The 15,641-nt window shown below is 27.8% G+C and overlaps 3 protein-coding genes and 1 long non-coding RNA gene across 12 annotated transcripts; 2 read left to right on the top strand and 2 right to left on the bottom strand.

Annotated features, from left to right (window-relative positions):
- The first annotated feature begins 187 nt into the window (after positions 1-187).
- Positions 188-6,464, top strand: LOC126868187 (histone-lysine N-methyltransferase Suv4-20). Of its 2 annotated transcripts, none has more exons than XM_050623402.1 (9): positions 188-512; positions 1,308-1,541; positions 1,624-1,789; positions 1,872-2,042; positions 2,126-2,254; positions 2,356-2,545; positions 2,620-3,028; positions 3,112-4,860; positions 4,943-6,464. In XM_050623402.1, the coding sequence occupies exons 2-9, from the start codon at positions 1,327-1,329 to the stop codon at positions 5,334-5,336; spliced, it is 3,423 nt and encodes a 1,140-aa protein (XP_050479359.1). In that variant the 5' UTR covers positions 188-512; positions 1,308-1,326; the 3' UTR covers positions 5,337-6,464. The 2 variants fall into 2 exon arrangements, with proteins under 2 accessions (XP_050479359.1, XP_050479360.1); XM_050623403.1 differs by lacking the exon at positions 188-512 and adding an exon at positions 551-808.
- Positions 6,465-8,761: 2,297 nt separating this feature from the next.
- Positions 8,762-9,411, bottom strand: LOC126868219 (uncharacterized). The gene is made up of 2 exons (XR_007690552.1): positions 9,275-9,411; positions 8,762-8,942 (listed from the first exon to the last, which is right to left on the bottom strand). It is a non-coding gene; the product is annotated as an uncharacterized LOC126868219 (long non-coding RNA).
- Positions 9,412-9,572: 161 nt separating this feature from the next.
- LOC126868201 (probable ATP-dependent RNA helicase DDX49) lies at positions 9,573-12,027 on the top strand. Of its 2 annotated transcripts, none has more exons than XM_050623447.1 (6): positions 9,573-9,709; positions 10,399-10,592; positions 10,674-11,018; positions 11,099-11,271; positions 11,352-11,707; positions 11,785-12,027. In XM_050623447.1, the coding sequence occupies exons 1-6, from the start codon at positions 9,682-9,684 to the stop codon at positions 12,015-12,017; spliced, it is 1,329 nt and encodes a 442-aa protein (XP_050479404.1). In that variant the 5' UTR covers positions 9,573-9,681; the 3' UTR covers positions 12,018-12,027. The 2 variants fall into 2 exon arrangements, with proteins under 2 accessions (XP_050479404.1, XP_050479402.1); XM_050623445.1 differs by lacking the exon at positions 9,573-9,709 and adding an exon at positions 9,748-10,333.
- Positions 11,995-14,864, bottom strand: LOC126868205 (transmembrane protein 53). Of its 7 annotated transcripts, none has more exons than XM_050623458.1 (6): positions 14,130-14,696; positions 13,737-14,008; positions 13,395-13,477; positions 13,043-13,311; positions 12,781-12,958; positions 11,995-12,702 (listed from the first exon to the last, which is right to left on the bottom strand). In XM_050623458.1, exons 1-6 carry the CDS (start codon positions 14,159-14,161, stop codon positions 12,565-12,567), a joined length of 972 nt encoding a protein of 323 aa, XP_050479415.1. In that variant the 5' UTR covers positions 14,162-14,696; the 3' UTR covers positions 11,995-12,564. The 7 variants fall into 7 exon arrangements, with proteins under 7 accessions (XP_050479415.1, XP_050479416.1, XP_050479413.1 ...); XM_050623459.1 differs by having other exon boundaries at positions 13,395-13,664; positions 13,737-13,883; positions 14,130-14,687; XM_050623456.1 differs by lacking the exon at positions 14,130-14,696 and adding an exon at positions 14,716-14,864 and having other exon boundaries at positions 11,995-12,958; positions 13,395-13,664; positions 13,737-13,883.
- Positions 14,865-15,641: the final 777 nt, after the last annotated feature.

Raw genomic sequence — 15,641 nt, 5'->3', positions numbered from 1 at the left:
TTGATTTTTAAAAAAGTGGATCAAAATTTTTTTCATTATAATATACGTATCACGTTGGTTCTTCGACTAAAGTAGATAGGTAGAATACTATAATTTTGGATAAATTATTCACAAATGTTTAAAACAAAATCTAAACTAAAATATTTTACTGAAATTCATGTAGTTTAGTAAATCAAGAAAGTTACTAGATCGTTGTATTCAAGATATACATGTATGACGTACGCGACAGTCTGTAGTTCCAAAACATGGGTTTTCTCAGTTATATTTTCAATTAAATGATTATCGTTTTTTGGTTTGTTTTAATAAAGGAAGCATTGGGTTTGACCTGTGTTGTAAAGAAATCGCAAAATTCAATACGATGCTTGTCTTCTTTGCATTACGAAAATAGGGAAAGTGTATGTGTTATAGTAGATCTGCCATGATAGATCCGAGCGCGTCTTCATCTTATACCAAAAAAGTCAGAGATTGTTAGCAAAATGTGTGATTTTTGTTATCAGGAGAGCTCCTTAAAGGTACGCATATCGTCTGACGAAAATTTAACGATTCTGCCCATTCTTTAGTAGCTTAATAAGGAGGTAAATTCTCTTATTAAATTGGAGCGCAGCGTGCCTCTAGGAGCGCTCTGGCTCGTCTGCGCCATTAGCGTTCAGAGCATGATCGTCAGAGATATTTCTATTATATTATCAAAATAGCATATTACCATGATAAACTGTTTTTTAGGCTCTTATTATTTATATTCCTTCACTATTTACCTTTCTTTTAGCTTGAAAGGGAAATGAAATAACTGAGTGATATGATTGACATGACGGTAATTCGAAATTTTTAGTAATATATTTTTTTGAAAATACTTCTTTTTAATTACTTGTCATTTTCCACGCCCTATTTGGTTTTTTCATTTTTATCCAAACAATTAAATATTATATTCGAAATTAATATATATCCTGTACAGGAATCTGTATATTTTTTATTTCATTGTATATCATTTAATTAACACTGTTAACATTTTTTATATATATGTACTGTTTCTTCATACCAAAAAAGTTGTATAAATATTGTCAGTTTTATTATTTTTAATACAAGGTATTAGGAAATTATTTTCTATCTTTATTGCTAGAAAATATTTAAAGGGACATGTTAGTTGATATTTAAGAAAGTTAAATGAGTGTGAATTACAAAAAGGTTTACATGGAATCATTATATTTTGTATAACAATATCCTTAAAATATGTATTTACATGTTAAAATAATAGTACAAATTTTTCATTTAATTATTTGAGCTAACTGTCAATTAATTTTTTAATTCTACAGTAAAAGTACAGATTACAGAATGGTGGTGGATTGCTTATCCATTCAAGGCTCAGTAGCTATAATACGGAAGCAGGAGCGAAGATTAGGTGGGTTAGTGGCTGCAAAGATGCAACCTAACAATGTTGGTAGTTGTGGTGGTATGACACCTAAAGAACTTTCTGACAATGATGATCTAGCTACTTCTCTCGTGTTAGATCCTTACCTGGGATTTACTACTCATAAAATGAATATCAGGTACATGTTTTTAAATATTACTTTAAATCTGTAAAATATATAACAAGAGATTTACATATGTAAAACTTATTTAATAATGAAGGTATAGGCCATTAAAAGCAAATAAAGATGAACTCCGTAAAATTATCTGTGAATTTATTCAAACACAAAATTATGAAAAAACATATAAAAAATTAATGGGTGGTGAATGGAGTGCAAGACTACCTCACACAAAATCTAAACAACAACAAATAAATTTGGAAAAACATGTGAGTTATATATGCAAGTCAGGAATTTTTTGATATATTTTATAAAATTTTGTTTTGTATCAATCTTATTTCACTTTTATAGATTTACATATATTTAAAGGTTTTTGATAAAGATTCTGGATTTGCAATAGAACCATGCTTTAGGTATAGTCTTGAAGGTCAAAAAGGTGCCAAAATTTGTGCAACTCGCAAATGGCTAAAACATGATAAAATTTCTTGTCTTGTTGGTTGTATCGCAGAACTTAGTGAAAAGGTTTGTTTAAACTTATACATAAGACATTAAGAAAAATATAAAAATTGGTTTACGTTTATTGTACTTCTAAAATGTTATTATAGGAGGAAGCAGCATTATTACATCCAGGAAAAAATGATTTTTCTGTTATGTTTAGTTGTCGCAAAAATTGTGCTCAGTTATGGTTAGGTCCAGCAGCATATATTAATCATGACTGTAGAGCTAACTGCAAGGTTAATAAATCAAATACAAATCATTATCGTTTTAATTATATTATATATTTTATTAATTATATATTTTTTAATTCATTCTAATTAAATTGTATAAAATATAGTTCGTGCCAACGGGAAGAGATACAGCTTGTATTAAAGTTCTTCGTGATATTGAAGTAGGGGAGGAAATTACTTGTTTCTATGGAGAAGACTTTTTCGGCGATAGTAACTGTTTCTGTGAATGTGAAACATGTGAGAGGAGGGCAACTGGAGCATTTGCAAATCAAAAACCAGGAGAAGAACTTTCCTCTGGTACTTTTAAGAACTAAATCTGAAATAACATCCATGAACACGTATACTTATCACCAAATTAAATATTCTTACAGGGTACCGTTTACGAGAAACAGATAATCGCATCAATCGCATGAAACATAGACAACAGCCATTAAGTCGCAATAAACAACAAGCTGATACTGCACTTACAGAAAGAAATGCAGTGCTTGTTGGTAATGCTGCTGTAGCACCACAAAGTGTTACCGTAAAAGAATTACGGAGAAGGGGATTAACAAAATATGATGCAGAGTTATTAATTGCACAAGGATGTCACTTCTCTGATATTGCTCAACAGCAACCTATTACAAATAATGGGGAAAATGTATTACAAACGTCTCAACCTCACCCAGCTGCCATTACAAGTTCTGTGACAAGAAATTTACGAAATAAACAATTGTTTAAATTGGACAGTAATAATGGTCATCAGAATAATGTTAAAAATCATACGCTTCGATCATCCAGGTGAGATATTTTATTTCATAAGTTAAATTATGAATTATAGTTATAAAACGAAAATGACAATATATTAAAAATTTTATGTACAGACTTCATAAAAGAACAGAATCGAAGAAGAATAAAGTTTCTGAGAAGGCTGGATCTCCTTGTTTAAATGGTTCCATAATAAATAATATTGAACTAGAAGACATAAGTCATCGCAAAGAAGATTCTGATAGAGTAGATGAAGAAATTGTGTACTCTAGATTACATAAGACTCATTCAAAAAGTAATTTGAATGAAGAAACTAATAATGTTTGCCATGTTCAGACCTTACATCATGATGTACTGGAAGAATCAACTTGTTCTAATCTTCAGAGGGAGTGTTCGGATTTAACATTCATTAAAAATAACAAAGAACTAAATAGCAAATTGATAAATGAAAAAGAAATACCTGATATTATTATAGAAATTAATTCTAATTCAGTAGGTAATATTAATACTTCCAATTCTAAAAAAGAACACTATAGTACAAATTCCTGTGATTCAGTTCATATAAGTTCCATGCCTGAAAGTCGATTAGATGATTTGCACAAAGCTAATGAGAGTGAGATAATTTCACAAGAAAATCGTCAGTCAAGAACCTGTCATTATAATTTGTCTTCAGTTGAAAATTCCAAAGATATAAACGATATCTCTACAACGCCAATAAAATCAAATAACTGCGTCAAAAAATATTTAGAACTTGAAAAACAACTCTTAAAGAAAGAGACAGAAAAATGTTATGATCCCATAAGTAAGGATTATTCTTGCAAAAATGACGAACAAATACCTTTAGTTCATATCAAATCACCCACAAATTCGAATTTTATAGAAACTGATACAATATCTACATTTGATATACACACATCCGGCAAAGATTTGAAGAAAAGTGACTCTACAAATTCAAACATATTGGTGAAATACTTACTAGAAAATGAAACAAACAAATTTGATAGGTTTATTTCAGAATCTAGTAAGTCTATAGATAATAATGAACATGATAAAATAAATTTTGTAAAAGAAAATACGGATATAGAAAATAGCGAAGAAAATTGTCAGAATGGTATAATCATGAAAAATAATATGTACGTAGTTAATGTTGCAACATCTGAAATAAAATCTGAAAATACTGAAATTATTGAAACATGTACAACAAACCTAAATTCTCGAATAGATCCCTATAGGGAAAATAATGAAAATTTCAGTACAATGGAAACTAACGATTACAGCGAGATTAACAAATGTAATTTAGAGGATACTCACAATACAATTTTAAAAAATGATTCATCACCCACAACATTGAAGTCTCATAAAAGTAGAAAAAAGCTATTAAGCGAGAAGAAATCCACAATTTCTGAACTAAGAGAAGAATTAGAAACTGTAGTAGAACATAAGATGACTGATAACATGATTGCGTCTATTTCAAAAACTCGTAGCAAAGCAGAAAAGACAAAAAGTAGATTAACAAGAAGTCAGAAAAGAGATCGAAAGAAAATAGCGACTACTGAAATTGGTGTAGCTGACGACGATTCGGGTATTCAAGGTGATATTTATGAGTTTAGTGAGAAAGAAAGTAATCTGGAAGATATTAGAATACCATCGATAATGCGACGTAAACAAGAAACTCGTCATACACCCGGTCTCACTTCACATTTACAAGAAATGCAATACAACGATGAATACAATAAAGCCGAACCTCCAGTATTACTTCCACAAGAACCATGGCCACCAGCTAGTTGCAACCAGAATCAACTGTTAGATTCAGATGGTAATAGGCAATCAAGAGAAAATTCCATAGATAGTGAAAGTCTAAACAGGTAAATATTTTTATATTTTGCACTTGTATTTTAAGATTTGTTATTTTACAAAATTTATATATAGAAAAATTATTCATTGCAGATTATCAGCTTGTAGTAACGATAGTGCACAAAAGTTAACAGCTGCTTCTGAATATCAATGGCAAATGAATAGTTCTAATTGTCAAGTGTATCCAACTACTCCAGAGAGAACTGGCAGATTAAAACTTACTCTTCGTATGAAACGTTCGCCAGTTTTAGAAGACATTGTAGAGTCGGGTACGAGTTTAAGTGAAGATAGTTATGAACCTGAATACGAAGTATTACGTGTAGAGGGTGTGGAAAGAAGCAGACGTAAGAAAAAACATAAAACGCGGGATCGCGAAAGACGACATAAAAAACGTGAATTAAATCTTGACCCTCCTCCGCCACCTATGAAAAGGCTACGTTTAATTTTTGGCAATGAAACACATACTATTGACTTTCCACATTCTTAACAACTATAAATAGATTTTCAGTACCATCTGGAACAAATTATAAATACAATTTAGACGTGTAAAAACAGGTCTCCTTGTCCTGTAACATCGTGAATTTCTATGTAATTCTACAACTTCAAACGATAAGCGATATGTCTGTCGTTAAATTTTATAGATATTTGGTGATATAACTATTGTGTTCTGGTTTTGTGTTATTTTTTTACTGTTTAAATTCTGTTTTGCTTCTCATTCTTCTAACAACGAATAATTAAAGGCCTAGTAAAATTTTTCCAATGAGAAACTGAAAACAGTAATAAAAAGACGACATGTATTGATTTACGCATATGTTATTCAGTGAATATTTGTTTGAAAATTTTGTATAGCTCCATTTAAAATAGTTAACACATAAATAGTTAGTTCATTGCTATATTCATTCATAATAAAATTAGTATTTTATTTTATCTTTTTCATTAATATAATATTTGAGCAAACATAATATCGATACGGCAAGCTGGTTTTAAAACTTATAGTCTTTCACTGTCAATTTACTTTCGATATTAATGGGTTTGTATTATTAAACAATTTTTTACTAATAAAATATTTATATCATATAAAAATTTCACATATATAGGATAAAGAAAATAGCGATTATTTTCTTGTATTGAAAACAAGGAAAGAACATGAGTTGAATTGTATCTAAGTACTATTTCCGTAGATAAGGACAAAGGAGAAAAATCCATACTCTTATACTATGTATAATAGTTATAATAGTTATAATAATAATAAAATAATAATGATGATAATGATAATAATTCAATAATTAAATTAGCTAAATACTAGGTAACATATATTAACTGCTGTTCTAAACATGCGTGATTGACTACCGTGAAAAAATTGTAAATATTGCTTATGTGTATGTACGCGCGTATGTATGTATATGCGCATGTATCATAAATGATAAATATACATGCACGTATATATACATGAACAAATCACAAACAGACAGACAGACAGACAGACAGACAGACAGACAGACAGACAGACAGGCAGGCAGGCAGGCAGGCAGACACACACACACACACACACACACACACACACACACACACACACGCGCACGCACGCACGCACGCACACACACGCACACACACACCACACGCGTGTAAAAGAAAATTTCATTACTGTATTCTGTATATCGATGTATTACAATGCCTTAATTAATGCAAATGAATATAAAGCAAGCGCATTACACATAAGTGTCATCATATACCGAATACATCGTTTACATACGGTAACGAAAAATATAAGAAAATTTTGTTTAGCGAGATAAATGGAAAAGATTAATTAAACAAATTAAAGGAAACAAGTAATTATGTTTTCAATAGAGTTTCTGACATTGATTTAGTATTTAAAGGAATAGAATTTTATATTGAATTGGTAAGATTGTTGTTTCATTTATGAAACAAGCTAACTGATGATAGCATAAAGCTTAATTAGGAGAGTCATACAGCTTTAGTAATTATTCAGATCTGAACAAATTTGGTAGACAACATTTTTTAAGTCACCTTCTTACTTTAAGCGGCATAAAAAATCCATCTCACGTTTTCTGTATATTTAAGATTTCCATATTTTTCGAACAAAATATATCATCAAATTTTTGCGACTCGTACACGATGAATGTGAATATTTACTTTAAAAAATATTATAACAAAACATCATTATTTATTTTTTATGATCAATTGGACCTGTATAGTGAAATCGTGATAAAAATAATATTCGCAAAGTAGATTTTTAAGTTGCAGTAATTGTTTGACTTATTTTACTTATTTGTAACTTTAATAATATCTTTTATACGTTTACGATATGCGAAGGTAAACATTTTAAAACACACATTCGACGATGTTGTCTTTGATACTCGCTCTAATCTGCCGCTTTTTCAAGTGTATTTTAATTTTAGATGTGAATATGAAGTCATTCAATCAGAGTTCATACAGGTTACTAACATTAATCTTATTAGTGTATTAAATGTTAACTAGATGTGCTCTTTTTATTCCATATATATGTTAACTGTAAGTTTTGGTTTTCATACATTTTCGTTGTTATATTTCCTGGTAATGATTGTTAAATGAATATTTTGAAGAAAATTGAAATACACTTAAGACGCGGCAAAATACAGCGACTAACATTAGTAAATTGAGATTGATCATACGCTGTTCATTAATGAATATCATAACATTTCTTTATCATTTATCCTTAAATTTTCATCTAATAAATTGTTATAATTGTAGCTATACAAATTTGTTGCAAGTATATTACTGTACATTTTGTATTGTATAGGTGTGTATTTCTTTTATGTTCTGTGTTTATTAATAGGATGCACGCTGCGACAAGAAAATAAAGCTTTCAAATAGAACAAAAGAAGTACCAGTTATAAAATTCAGTATTTGATCAATATGATAATGTATGAAAAAGAAATTGTGTTTGAAAAATCCAGTTAAAAATTAATACATCGTCAAATTAATTGACAGCGACGACTATTCCTCCATTGTGTAATAGAGCATTTAATTAATGTGAGAACGTTATGTCTTTTGGACTTAATCGTATAAAATAAGATGTAATTTTCCTCGATAATATGCCCGATAATCGATCTATGATATAATATAAAATTTGTGATAAACCTACTATATTATTCTATTAAATATTCTTGTTCTAACGTAGCATCGTAGTAACTGTTTCCCTCTAAGATTTTAGCGAATTATCCAATCACATTGACCGAATTATTATTAAATCGTACTACATGTATTTCTAGATTTGTAAAATAGCAGAACCTGTCTATTGTAAAACGAAGAGAAGAGAATCGGCAAAATTGATTTTTAGCATTTCAGATTGTGAGGATTTGAAATTGTGTATTTCATCCTTTAAGATGAAGGAAAATTCGCGTTAATTCGGATTTTCATCAATATATGTATAAAAGCTAGTAGTATATATAAAATAATAATGTATACTTTTTACTAGTAATGTTAATGCAACATCACTGCGTTATAAACTGGAAAAAAATGTTGTCAAAATTTTAGCGACGATTATTTAAATACGCATATTTTTTGTGACTGAAAAGTATAGGAACTGTATTAAGAAAAAAAAAACTGATTAATCCATAGCGATTCGTTAAATCGAATTTTAGCACCTATCTTTAATAAGCGGGGGAAGGCATAGGAAGTTTCTATCGATGTTAGATCAAAATGTGCATCGAACATAAATAAATTCTTATGTTTTCAAATGTGTAGAAATGAACGTACGTTCACGAACATACACAGAGACGTGAACAATGTCTCCTATGTTAACTGTGGTTTCTTCTTTTTGCATAGTATAGAAACGTTCTTTGCTTTCCGTTATGGGCAGCTTTTTTCTCACTGCCATTATAAAATCGCATAGTTAAATAGCATCGTTACTTTCCTCTTTAAATTTAGTACTTGTTGTTCTTAAATTATATAATTACAAAGTGCAATCCTACGATAACTACACTTATGTACATGTTGCAACTTATGTACATGTTGAAAAGTAACTTTAATTGTAAATTAGAGCTTAAGATTTAGTTTCAATAATTCAAAGAATTTATAGCCTTGGCGTACCCTGTAAATGTATTATTATCATTATTGTAATTGTATTATCTTTATTGATCGAAAGAAACATATAGAAATGTATATTATAATTATTATTTTCTACAAATTAAGGTATGATAATAAATGAATTGCGTAACCTAATATAATAATAACAATAATAATAATAATAATAACGATAATAACATATGCCATTTGTTATTATTTAATAAGTAAACGTAAAAGTATATTAAACTTTTGTCACGTGTCACAACTTTGAAACATTAATTGGATAGGCTTGTACGTAAAATGAACCATACAAAAACAAATAGTATAGTTTTCTATTTGTTGCTCATAATATAATACCTTTTAAATCCAATTCAACTATTTTTGTTCTTATATTTATTTATTTTAAAAATAATTTGTTTCTTTCAAAGACGAGATCCAGAGCATAGATTTAACATCCAATGTATTGTTATATCCAATAGCCCAGAAGATTTTAGACCAGCGATTTTTATCTCTGATTCACGTACCTCCAAAAATCGCAATGTCCTCGTAAAAGGTTAAAAAACAATAATATTTAATAAATAATATTTATTAATATTTAATACATAATAATAAAATAATAATTTTGCATTACTAAAAATTGTGAATGTATAACACGTAAATAATATGACAAACAAGGTGCCGCATCATGAAAAGATTAAATACCGCTCTAGGCTCTAGACAGACGAGATACAGGATACTTATTTTATTAACTTTATTAATGATTTATGAAAATCTATTATTTTAAAAATACTCGTAAGTATAAAAACATACAATCCCATGATTTTTATTTTATTCTATCTACTCTCAAAATGTACTAATAAAATTGGTGTTTATAAGAACATGTAGCGGAAACTACTCGTTCCAAAAATGAAATTTAAGACTAGTACACGTGTACTTGCTACCGATTACATTATTATTATTAGTACTAATCATAATAATAATTAATACTAAAAATATTGATGTTAATATAGAGATTAAATTAATATTCTTACTAATACTATTAAGTTAATTGTAAAATGTTATAAGATAAAAAAATAATAAACTAATGTATATTGCATTTAATCAAGCACTAATCAAACAGGAGAATCGTTTGAGTGGTTTAGTCCCTTGTGTAATATACCTTCTAAAAATATCTTTTAGAGCGCATATATAAAATTATTTAATGAAATGTAACTCATTTTATAATAAATAATTCTATCCGTTAATAATATATTCCTTATTTAAATTGAATCTTTATTAAAATTAACTTTTACAAAACCATTATGTTCTATTAATCAAAGCATTCCACGTGTTAACCTATACAAAAGTCAAAAACAACCATGTCATTTGCTGCATTAAATTTAAGTTCATGGCTTGTTCAACAATGTAATTTTATGGGTAAGAATTTAAATAATGGGCTTGAAAGATAAAGAAAATTGTTATGTTATTATTATTTATTGTAGGTTTAAAATGTCCTACATCAATCCAGAAAAATTGTATCCCAAAAATTCTAGCTGGTGATGATTGTATTGGTTGTGCAAAAACTGGCAGTGGTAAAACACTTGCCTTTGCACTTCCTATATTACAAAAATTATCTGAAGATCCATATGGCATATTTGCACTTGTTCTAACACCAACTAGAGAACTTGCTTTCCAAGTATATTAAACACTTTAACCTTTTAAAACAGATATTTATATTTGTTTCTTTTTTATTTTTGATAAAATCTTTTCTTTACAGATTGCAGATCAATTTTCAGCAATAGGAAAATCTATTGGTTTAAAAAAATGTGTAATTGTTGGTGGAATGGATATGGTTGTACAAGGGCTAGAGTTATCAAAACATCCACATATAGTTGTTGCAACTCCAGGACGTTTAGCAGACCACCTTGAAAGTTGTAATACATTTTCTTTAAAGCAAATTAAATTTTTAGTTTTAGATGAAGCTGATAGACTTTTAGAAGGTCACTTTGATGATCAGTTAAAAACTATATTTGAGGCTTTACCTAAACGGAAGCAAATGCTTCTTTTTAGTGCAACAATGACAGATACCCTTGACAAAGTGAAACACATAGCATCCAGTAAGGTATTATAAAATTCTGTAAATATTTGAAAAAATGAACAAGGAATAGTAGAATGAACATAGAGCTGAAATTATTTTTAAAGGCTTTTATATGGGAATCTAAAGATGAGTTTGGTGTAGCAACAGTAAAAGAACTTGATCAACGTTACGTACTTTGTCCAAGTGATGTACGTGATTCCTTTTTAGTAGAAGCAATTAGAACCTTCAGAGCAAGTAATAAAGATGGGTCTATAATGATATTTACAGATACTTGCAAGTAAAGTGAAATTGTATACATATAATACTTGATATAGACATAAACATTCTTAATGCTTTGTTGTACATTGTATTTTTTAGACATTGTCAAGTATTATCCATGACATTAAATGACGTTGGATTTAAAAATGTAGCCCTACATGCAATGATAAAACAAAAAGATCGTCTTGCTGCACTTACTCAATTTAAGTCCAATCATGCAAAAATTTTAATAGCTACAGATGTCGCAGCAAGAGGTTTAGATATTCCTACAGTTGAGTTAGTTATAAATCATATTATACCAAATGTAACAAAAGAGTACATTCATAGAGTTGGAAGAACAGCTAGGGCAGGCAAAAATGGCATGGCAATTACCCTAATAACTCCACATGATATTAAATTATTACACGCAATTGAAAATGCTATTGGTACAAAACTTACAGAATATAAAGTTAACGGTAATACATTTTTAGCTCTACTATTTTACAAAAGAAATGTACACAGAATATATTAATATAACTTTTTTTGTATTTAGATAAGGAAATAGTTACAATTTTGACACAAATATCTGTTGCTAAGCGAGAAGCGGAAATGAAATTAGACGAGATGGACTTTTATGGCAAAAAAATGATCAATAAACGCAAGAAACTTATTCTAGAAGGGAAGGATCCGGATGAGATTGAGGAAATATTAGAACAAAAAAAACGTGATAAATTAAAGAAGAAACAAAAAACTGATGAAAATCTGCATTATAGAAATAAAATTTAATTAACTCAAATTTTTTTGTATTTAAAAGTATACATTGTATAATAAGTAACATATTACGAATAACCATTTTTGTAATGGCATACTAACATTCAATGCATAAAACACACATTTTTCTTGCTTACTGTATAAGTTGCAATTAGCATCATGGTTAAAAAATAGTTACTGTAAAAAAAAAAATAAGTATTCATGTACATATGATTGCTAAAGACGGAATTCATCAAATAAGTTTAAAACTATTATAAAATATGTAGTTCACAAAGTACCTCTTTCCTTTTACTATACCTGTTTAAATGAACACTTCTTTGTTTCTTGCTATAAAATTGATTATACTTTTTATATTATTGCACAGAAACATGTGTTTTTACTTACAGATGATGAAGTTCACAGCTGAGACTGGTTAAAAAGTTTCAATTGATTATAAATAACTTGCTTTGATTTATATATAAAAATTTGTATCAAAATCTATATTAAAGAACTACATATTTCGTAAATATACTGTTTTGAATATCTTTTAAGAATATAAGTAATAAGACGTCATATGGCACATTTAAAATTGTGCCATTTTCTTTTTATTTTGCATCAAATTTAATTTATTCAAAAACGCATACAGTTCTGCAACATATTCTTTTGGGTATTTACGATAATGTTCAACATGTGGGGAATTTTCAAATATCTTAACATAAATCTGAAAAGAATATAAATATTTCTCTACTATTTTGTAATTTACATACCTGTGATTATTTTTTACATTTACACATCTTACCTTTACACCCAAAGAATCCCAGCTTTCTTTCACTCTTAGATTACTTGTTAATGAACCCACTGGGTCTGTTTTACTAATAAAAAATAATGCTGGACTATGCACTAAATTTGTATGAAACAATTGACTAGATCTTATATAATACTGAGTAGATGGTTTATAAAAAGTTTTCATATGATATCTGTGTAAATTGTTTTAGTGCATATAATTCAAATTGAAATATTTTAGGAAATATAAATGAAATTAATATTAAAAATAAACTTACTCTAAATACTTCTGGCACATATTTTGTAGCATTTCATTTCTTGGAAACATAGCACGTGGTGCACCTATTGTTAATTCACTCACATCAGCCAAACTATCCCATACTTGACCAACAATCCTATCAATTATATTGTTACACTTTTTAGGGTCATTCTGCATTAAATCCAATACTTCTCCCCACATATATCCAGCTACTGAAAATCCATGCAATAGTATTTGTTGATAATTCTGATGTTTTATCAAAAACTCTATCAAGTCTGCTGCAACCAGCTAAAAGAAAACTTTTACAAATTAAATTATATGTTATGAATATTAATATAACACGTATTATAGTTTATATTTCATGTATTTACCCTAGATCCTTTTGTGGGCCATAATAGTTGCCAAGGAGTAATTGATACTATCACGACATCAAACCCTTGTTCCAAATACAAATCTGCATATTTCAGAACATGTTTACGTTTTGGTAACAACCAACTAAGTAAAACTAATAGAGGTTTATTCTCCTCGTTATTAAAATTCTGTACAGCTGTACCATTTCTAATTACATTATTTTGTGAAATATATTCAATATTTTTTGTAATATGATAGTTTGATAATTTACATACTAATAGAAATAAAGTCTAAGAAAAGAAAATTTATTAAAATATAGAATGTTATAGAAGTAAATCAAGAAAGTAATGAGTAAATATTACCAAATCTTGTCTCTGCTTTAACAATTGTGGTCTTGCATAGGAAGTCAATCTTGTTCTGGCAAGAGTAGGTAATAACATCCTCCCAACTATCATTATTGCTAATTAAAATACACTTTATGCTGTAGTCCAGAGATTTGATGGAGATTTCTAATAATAGTAATACAATATTGAAACTTTTTAATTTGTTAAATAGTTTATAAAAGCGAATTAAGACTTTAATTAGGTTAATGAAAATGTGTATAGTATGAAATATATATTTAATTACAACATATCTAAAAATTAGAGGTTAGCAGTTATAGAATGTTTGTCTTATATACATTTTAATTATTTTACTATTGTTTTGTATTATATGTATATCAATAGAAGTGACTAAAAGACAAAATACAACCTGACCTTAACTTAAAAGCAATTGACCCATCTGACATTATCTTTTGCCAGTATACTAAATTGCTTGTGTTTCTTTGATCTGATTCTCTTTTATTCAATGCATATATGAATACATGCAAATCGGTTACTAACCGCGAATATCAAATGTCATTTATGTTTTCAAATTAACACCCTGTATGTGGATATACACATATATCTTCTTTTCATTTGTTTTAAAGTTTAAAGTCCACATTTTTCTTGCGTATACACACATGCGTAAATGTATACCTGCACTTGTGTAATTTATGTAGATCGTAATTTGCGTATTTAAAATAATTGAAATGTAATATTCAATGTCATAGTTCATATGTAATAATGTTGCTTATTTTGAGAAGAAATAGAAGTTTGAAATAATTCTTAATGTCTATAAAACAATTTAATGTCACATTGATATATTTAATTAAATTACAAACATCGAAAAACGTAGATAAGAATAATAAGATTATGTCAATTACTGTAATTAATTATTAAGTTTTAATTTTGAAAAATTTTATTCTAACTGGATTTTATTAATATATATGTTAAAAGAAGAGTTGGAGAAAAGAGAACTTACACTCGCTTAATAATTAACAATCATTGGACAGCCGCGGCTACACACTGAATCACATATGTATTCTCCCACAATTATATAGCTTGGTCAATGTCAGATCATTTAAAAAAAAAAAATGAATTTTACAATAAATTATTGACTTGTACACATTGATATTTTCGAAAGTATTTTTAACATAAAAAATTCATATAATTCAAATTTATTTCATATTCTATACTTCATAATTCATAATAACATAAACTTTATGTAATTTATTGCCATTGGGATATTAATAAATTATCTTGAACTGTTATTGTTAACTTTGGACATAATAAGCGGTAAAAACTTTATCTATTTTTTTACAAATTTAATCTGTAAAAAACAATTTTTTCTATTTTAATAATATTTTTTAATAATCAAATATGAATATATATTAAAATAGTATAATGATATTATTATTAGTGTTTTAAATGTGATTTGTATTTCTTATCATATTTTAGTGATATTAATATAATTAAATTATCATATGAAATATAACAGTAAAATTTGTAAGTATTGAAAAGTAGTAAAATACAATGCTACCATAGGGAAGAAATCACTCATAAATACATTTTTCAGTAGCATATAGTGCTTTTTTATTATACTTTTTATATTTAACTTAAATGTTACTTAAATGTTAATTCTATGATACGGAGCATAATATGAAGATAAATTTGATATAATATAATTTTATTTTAAAATAAAAATGACTAAATACTAGGCAATTAGTAAACAACAATCAAATATAGTTATTATTTTGAAAGGAAGACAAAAATATTATATCAAATTTAACAATTATTGAGAAACACTTGATTACTATATGTATAAATTACTTAAACTTGGATGCAAGATATGAATTTTAAATAACATTCTACTGCTCTCAATTTTAGTTTATAAAATAATCATATGGC

The sequence above is a fragment of the Bombus huntii genome, chromosome 8 (assembly GCF_024542735.1).
Source record: "Bombus huntii isolate Logan2020A chromosome 8, iyBomHunt1.1, whole genome shotgun sequence".
Classification (NCBI taxonomy): domain Eukaryota; kingdom Metazoa; phylum Arthropoda; class Insecta; order Hymenoptera; family Apidae; genus Bombus; species Bombus huntii.
The sequence above is the reverse complement of the archived record's forward strand: the minus strand, read 5'-3'. Positions and strand labels throughout refer to the sequence as shown.

What these genes read in the sequence shown, in the direction of transcription:
- LOC126868187 (XM_050623402.1), top strand. Translation starts at nt 1,327, where the DNA reads ATGGTGGTGGATTGCTTATCCATTCAAGGCTCAGTAGCTATAATACGG. An exon ending in TCGCAGAACTTAGTGAAAAG is followed by an intron (nt 2,043 to 2,125) that starts GTTTGTTTAAAC and finishes ATGTTATTATAG; the next exon opens with GAGGAAGCAGCATTATTACA. An exon ending in GATAGTGAAAGTCTAAACAG is followed by an intron (nt 4,861 to 4,942) that starts GTAAATATTTTT and finishes TATTCATTGCAG; the next exon opens with ATTATCAGCTTGTAGTAACG.
- LOC126868201 (XM_050623445.1), top strand. Translation starts at nt 10,276, where the DNA reads ATGTCATTTGCTGCATTAAATTTAAGTTCATGGCTTGTTCAACAATGT. An exon ending in TCAACAATGTAATTTTATGG is followed by an intron (nt 10,334 to 10,398) that starts GTAAGAATTTAA and finishes TATTTATTGTAG; the next exon opens with GTTTAAAATGTCCTACATCA. An exon ending in AACACATAGCATCCAGTAAG is followed by an intron (nt 11,019 to 11,098) that starts GTATTATAAAAT and finishes TTATTTTTAAAG; the next exon opens with GCTTTTATATGGGAATCTAA.
- LOC126868205 (XM_050623454.1), bottom strand. Translation starts at nt 14,161, where the DNA reads ATGTCAGATGGGTCAATTGCTTTTAAGTTAAG. An exon ending in TAAAGCAGAGACAAGATTTG is followed by an intron (nt 13,478 to 13,736) that starts GTAATATTTACT and finishes TGAAATATGCAG; the next exon opens with ATTTGTATTTGGAACAAGGG. An exon ending in GGCCCACAAAAGGATCTAGG is followed by an intron (nt 13,312 to 13,394) that starts GTAAATACATGA and finishes GTTTTCTTTTAG; the next exon opens with CTGGTTGCAGCAGACTTGAT.